The sequence below is a fragment of the Nicotiana tabacum genome, chromosome 9, assembly GCF_000715075.1.
Source record: "Nicotiana tabacum cultivar K326 chromosome 9, ASM71507v2, whole genome shotgun sequence".
Taxonomy (NCBI): Eukaryota; Viridiplantae; Streptophyta; class Magnoliopsida; order Solanales; family Solanaceae; genus Nicotiana; species Nicotiana tabacum.
Genome location: NC_134088.1, coordinates 17,581,286 through 17,588,319, shown reverse-complemented (window position 1 = coordinate 17,588,319; position 7,034 = coordinate 17,581,286). Strand labels below are relative to the sequence as shown.

At 29.3% G+C, this 7,034-nt stretch overlaps 1 protein-coding gene across 1 annotated transcript; it reads right to left on the bottom strand.

The window, feature by feature from the left end:
* Positions 1-202: 202 nt before the first annotated feature.
* Positions 203-4,776, bottom strand: LOC107796753 (heptahelical transmembrane protein 1-like). Its single transcript, XM_016619564.2, has 4 exons — positions 4,353-4,776; positions 3,988-4,080; positions 1,316-1,373; positions 203-1,128 (listed from the first exon to the last, which is right to left on the bottom strand). Exons 1-4 carry the CDS (start codon positions 4,640-4,642, stop codon positions 442-444), a joined length of 1,128 nt encoding a protein of 375 aa, XP_016475050.1. The 5' UTR covers positions 4,643-4,776; the 3' UTR covers positions 203-441.
* Positions 4,777-7,034: the final 2,258 nt, after the last annotated feature.

The window sequence follows — 7,034 nt, the reverse complement described above, 5'->3', positions numbered from 1 at the left end:
TATATATATATATATATATATATATATTCTTAACGGGTTAACGGATTACTCATAAGATAAATCATTCGATTATGTGAACATTAGGTTGCGGTTAGTATTTTTCATTCCTTATAAATGAAGAAGGAGATGGAGAATAAAATTAAAAAGAAAAATCGAGCCTAACATTTCTTCAGACGAAATATTAAAAAATAAAGGCAATCACTTAAAAATCTAAGTGTTCATTCAATCCAATTTGAAAATGTATACATTATAATTTCATTACATAACAAATGAATGATTATAGCTAAAAGGGTAAAAAAATTAACCCCTTCTATAACACAACGCAATACCTTACATCAAATCATCAAATCAATTTTAAAAATACAAACATAAAAAAGAATAAATTTGATAATCATGTTCCTTTTTTTTTTGTTGGTAAATTAGGTCATAGTGCATTGTAATCTAGGGTTTGTCACAACCCAATCGACTCCGATATTCCAAGAAAATTTGAGCAGCACCATAGTGTGCCAATGCACCTAAGATCACAAATACATGAAATATTTGATGACTATGACCAGCTAGGTCAAAAAATCCAGGCCTCCATCTCTCAGGGATTCGAGTAACATAAAACATAGTCCCAATTAGATAAGATAATGCCATGGCGGACTCATACGCTAGTGTGACATTCCTCTCAGGCTCATCCCAGTTCAATATTACCGCGTGGATTGCAGGTATCAGACCAAAGAATCCCATAGACATGAACAACACAGCTCGAAATGATCGATACTTATGAGTCGAAAACACGGGGGAAAGTAGAGTGATGATAGTGCAAATTCCCATAATTGTGATACCACTTAGGTATACAATTTGCCAATGTTGTGAACATTGGAATATGTAGTAAATTGGTGGAAAGAATGATGTTATTATCATGACTGTGATTCCAACATAGTCCATTCTAAGCAAGAGGATGTTTAACTTGTGGGAATGACAAGAGAAAAGATGACAAATGCTGCTTGAGAGAAGACAAAACATTGAACCAGCTAAGAATACATAAAATGGCCATGTTGTTTCACTTTGTACGCTCTGTGTTGACATTATGTCAAGTTGTAAGTTTTGGTCTTGCTTCAAATCAATTAGTCTACCTGAACCCTGGAAAAAAAAAAAAGATATATTAATTTTCGTATTTATTCGATTTTTCTGTTTTTGTTTAGCGATATAGATAGTGAGGATTTATATAGATGATTCCTAACATGTTTCCGATTCAGGTGTCGTTATTAATATTGTTAGAATTTACGAAAATGAAAGCTAATTTTAAGAGAATTGAAAAGTAACTCACCTGGAAAAATTCCTTTGAATTATTGGAGACATTTGCATCTCCACTCGTGGGAAAGTTCCTGCGAGGTTGAATCAATAATTAAGAATTAATTATCAGAGAATGAAATTAAGCAATCTTTATTCCTTTTAATCTATTTTGGGTAGGGGAGGGACCACAAATAGTGAGCGAAATTAAGGCCTTTGCTGAAATTTACAAGTTATAACGGGCGAAGTGCACAAATAACCATTTTAGGAATGCAATTTAAAGGTTAAAACAGCACGGACTAACCAGTTTTCGGACTGGTAATTCAAAAATAGCCACCATTTGCAAAGTCATTAAAAAATAGCCACTATTTTGCTGCAACACGGACCGGTCCAGCATAATATACTGGAGATTGGAGCACCTGTGTATGAACTTTCAGCATATTATGCTAGACCGGTATATTATACTGGAACTCCAGTATATTATACTGGAATATTTTTCGGATTTTGAACAGTGTTTTCGTTCAAATTTATCTTTACATGAAAAGTGGCTAAATTTCGATTACTTTTGAAACTGTGACTTTTTTTCAATTACCACTAGTAAATATGGCTATTTTTGAATTTCTCCCAATTTAAAGAATAGCTAAAGTTTATGAAGCTTTTAAAATTTAGCCACTTTATAATCAAACTTTAAATCTTCGGATCTCAAGTTTGAACTATCAAACCCAAACTTTAGACCTCAGGTCTGAGTTCAAACTTCAGACCTTCACGTTTCAAACTATTGGGTTTGAAGTTAAACTATTGCAGTTTAGAACTTCAGACTAGAAGATCTGAAGAAGAAGGAGGAGGAGGAGCTGTATGAAATTTGTCAAATCTGTCTAAATTTGAAATATTTTTAAAACACTGGCTAAACTTTAAACAACATATCAAAAAGCGGCTGTTTGGTGCTATTTCTACCGGCACAACCGGTGCATTATAACGAGAGTCCCAAATTAAAAACTTTTTAGTATTTTATATTTTATACTCCGCCTAATTTTTTCTTTTCCCTTCTTCCTTTATAAACTAAAGTGAATTAATAAATTCCAAGAAATTCTTTGGCGGTTGTCAGGAATGTCAATGGATATTTAAAAACCAACTAAATCGACTGAATCGTACCGAACTGAACCAATTTTTAAGTTTTTTTAATAAAATCGTAGATTTTTATATAAATCTATAATTGTACCGATAATTAGGGTAGGTTTTTATTTTATGAAAATAAACCGAAAAAATACCGAACAATACCGAATAAATCTACACGGAAAAAATATATTTATATATTAATAAAAAAAAAAAAAATATTAAATTTTTTATTGGGCCTTGAAATTATAAAAACTGTTACAAGCCAATAATTAATTAAACCCAAAATCTTAATCCCCAAACCTATTATACTAATCCTATTGAAACTAAACTGTTTCCAGCATACTCACTAGTAAGACACAGGGTAATCCAACGATTATGAGTAACAACCTACAATGTATTCAATTTTCGTATGATTTAAATTTATATTTTCAAATATTTAATTTTCTATAAGCTTTATTCTTGAGTCTCAACTTGCTTAATATCTTTTCACCTGTGTGATTTATATTTTCTTTGTCTTTGCTTTTTTTTTTTTACGATGCTATAGAATAGTTGATGGATCTGGGCATCTTTTATGGTTTCTTAGTTCATCACCTTTTAAATGGTAAGATTATCTAGAGAGTTTTGATAAGTCCTATAAAAGTAGGTATGTTATTACATTATACTTCTATTAGTGACTTTTAAATGACTTTTTTAAAAAATACCGAAAATTTAACCGAACCGTACCGATACCGAAGAGAAACCAGCATGATTGGTACGGTTTTTAAAAGTCTAATTTTGGTTATACATCATAAAATAACAAAAAAATTGGTATGGTACAAATTTTATAAAATAACCGATCGAACCGAACCATTGACACACCTAGCGGTTGTGACTATGACTTTAGTGAAGCACCAACCAACAATATTTTTATTGAAGGTTTTTCGTGAATCTCAGCCATGAAATCTTTTTATTAGTATAAATAAATGGGAACATATTTATGGAATGTAGTTGGGAGTTTGATGACCAACAATATCGTACAGCATATTCCAGAAAACCATTCATTTTACCAACATTTCATACATCAAATTGGACCCATATTGAATGTCTTTAGCTGTCACTATGATCTGCTCTAGAAATTATTAGCCTTTTTCATTTTTCGATTTGGCTTTTTAATGGTTGATACATTAAAATATTTTTGCAATAAATAAAGATATATATACATTTTTTGGAAATAAAGAAAAACTTTTTGGATTTTTATATATATATATATATATATATATATATATATATATATATATTCGGTTATGCTAACTTTTGTGCGACTATATAGTGTTCTGCCTAAAAGTTGAACACTAGTTATATTAGAAACGAGGAACATGAGAAGTATACATTAAAAAAAAGGAAAAGGAAAAACGAAACAACTACTAATGAGAATTAAGGAGATTAAAGAAATGGCAACCTCTGAATTTATTTGCATTCAATTTTTTATTTTTTTAGTTTAATAACCAAGATTTAATGTGGATAATTAGTCGTTGTTAATTCATGGGATTGATTTCTAGAGAGAACAAAATAGAAGGGAAAAAAGTTCAAAAACAGTAAATTTAGGTGACTTACCAAATAAACATAGTCATGAAATCAGCAAGTTGAGGTACTTCCACTACATTGACTATGGTTAATCCCACAAAGAGAATAAATCCAAGTAAATGCCTGCAAAAAATCAAACAAGTTTACTTTATTTTTTTTACAATATGCTAGATAAATAGAAAATAAATAAAAACGCTTCCTAAAAATCCAATTTTAAAAATTAACCAAAAATAAATAAATAAAAGAACACCAGCTTTAACTTTTACATACTAATTGTGTAACAAAAATTTACACTATTAATTTGTCTAAATGATAACTACTACATCGATTATATAAAAAAATTTAAACTGTCAGTATATATCAAATCGAACAGGGAAAAAAAATGAAATACTTACGTCCAAACATTAAGAGTTTCATTATGCCAACGAAAAATGCTGAGAAAAGCTTCTTTAATAGGCCAATTAGCTCTGTAATAATTCAAAATAAACTCATTATCCTTCATATATTTTGGCAATTCATGATAACAAAGCAAAGGGTAATTTTCATTTTCCCCTTTGCTTTTTCCATTAATATTTTTCTTCATCTTCTTGCTACTATTTGTAATTAGCTTCTCATCTTTTTCTTGATTCATCATATTCTCCTTGTTTTTCCTCTTCCAAACAGACCCTTTTGAGCTTTTGATCATACTCCTTTAAACCAATGTGAAATTATAAAGAAGAGAAATAAAAATTTTCTTTGTTTCTTGATTGACTTTTTTCTGACTGTTTGGCTTTTGGATTTTTGGGGATATGTTTTTTAGGGTATGTTAAAAAAGTGTAAGAAGAAGAAGACAGTATTTATAGCGATTTTTTTTCTCTTTTTTATTTTCTAAGAGTTTTTCACAATTAGGACAATCCTTTTGAGTTAGGTCATCAATAACTTCTTTGTCATGTTACTTTGATGACCCCCTTAAATTTATATATTTTTTATTTGGTACACGTGGCATCTAGACTTCCCATTTAATTGGTGGCCTTTTTTTGCAAAACAAAATTAGTTCTTATATATTTGATAAATAATTATGTGTAATTTTTGCAATGAATACACGTAGCGTACATGAATCGAGCTAGCTACCTAAATTTTAAATATTACAAAATAAATAGTTGTGAAGAATGAAATTATAATTATATGCCGAGTAGTGATTGCTATCACTCATTCATATTACCTGTTTTTAAGATTTTTACATTCCTTATTAATTTCTTGTATGGGGCAGTTTGACATTGATTTAATTGGTGGTTTTTTTTTTTTTTTTTTTTTATAGTTAGACTTTTGATAAAAAGGATATATGTATTTTTAGCAATGTATACACGTATTTGCTTCAAGCTACCTAAAATTTAAATTTTGCAAATAAAATAATCGGGGAGAATGATATGATACCAAGTAGTGATTATCTTGTAAAAAGGTTTTTGATTGATCTGTTACACGTATAGGTAATGGTTGTAAAGATGAAAAAGTTACTTCTTGAGTAGTAAAAAGGCAATAGCAATATAGCAAATAAAGCAATTTCTCTTTTCTTGGATAATGTTATTTTTCTTTTGTGGAAAGAAATAATTTCATACTTCCTCCATCTCAAATTATTTATTGTAATTTTTTAGCATGATTATCTTAAATTATTTGTCATTTTAGAAGTTCAAGATAAAATTAAAAGATTTCATGAAGTTTAGTCTTAACATGTGTCAAAGATATTTCTTAACTCACACTACGTTCCTTAGAAATGGTGGAGTATAAGTTTTCGCTTTCTTTAAGTACAATCAGATTGTAGCAGGAAAATTAACCAACTCGTGTAGAATGGTATTTAACTTTAATTACTCAGTGAAAAACAATCTATGATATGGACTCATAGAACTATGCTTAAAAAAACTACCAAATAATTAAGTCTTTCTTGCACTGAATCAACTAAATTAAGAAAATGACGGTCAAATTAAAAGGCAAATAAATTCGAAGTCAAATGACAACATGATGTTCTTGATTTTGATCTTAATCCACTTTCCCATGAAAGTTCACTCAATTTTTTTTTCATATTAATTTGATATCCATACGTAATTGATCCCTTTATTAAAGAATATTTAAGTAAAGAAAAGTAAAAGCTTATATATTTTACTTTTATTTTTTATATTTTGTTCTTCTCTAAAAACTGAGTTACTTGTAGTGGTGTCAAGCCAACTCACATACATTATTATATTTTATCGAATATCTGATACTTTCTACTCAACATAATTATCTGTTAACTCTACAAGACTAAGACATATAAAACCATTTTCATTTAAACAATGTTCACATGTTCAAATAGTCCACCTAATTTGAATATGGACATAAGATTGCCAAATGAGTAGATGAAAACTTTTCCTACCCATTTTGGTTGGGGAAGCTAAGCTAATTTTGGCTTAAATTTTCCTTTGCTCAAATTGTAGTGTGAAATGCTTAGAATATACTTTGTAAGGCATTGGTGAAATGTGTATAATATTATAAAGTAAATAATGATTAGCTAAGCAATTAGGCAAAAACTATTTTGCATGCTGGGGACAGGTGGCCAACATTTGGAAGGTTTTGCTTAATATCTTTCTTAATTTGTTGCCCTTAAGAAACTCCAATCTTAACCTAAATTAATTTTCTTGAACAAGTTTTTAATTTTATACATTCACAAGGTTTTACAATAAACAAATAAAAAATATCTATGCTTCCATAATTTCCCTTTCCTTCCTCTTTCCCTTATTCCAGGCCTTTGGACACCAAAAAACTACAATTTGAAAATTTTAAAAAAAATTTAAAGAAAGTGCGAAGTCAAAAATGAACAACTAAAACTGAATATGGGGAATAATTAATTAAGTAATGGCACATACAGTTGGTGATTTGTTGCATGTCAAAACTATATTAAAAAAAAAAAGACAAACAAAAAAGTGTGTGCAATGGTTCAATATAGTCAGAGGCGGGCCTAAGATTTTAACGTGACAGGAGCACTATTAATTTGCTCAACTAGTGCCCCTAAAGACTTTTAATGTTTAGGATATCAAGTTATTTATCTAATTATTTTTAAGGTACAT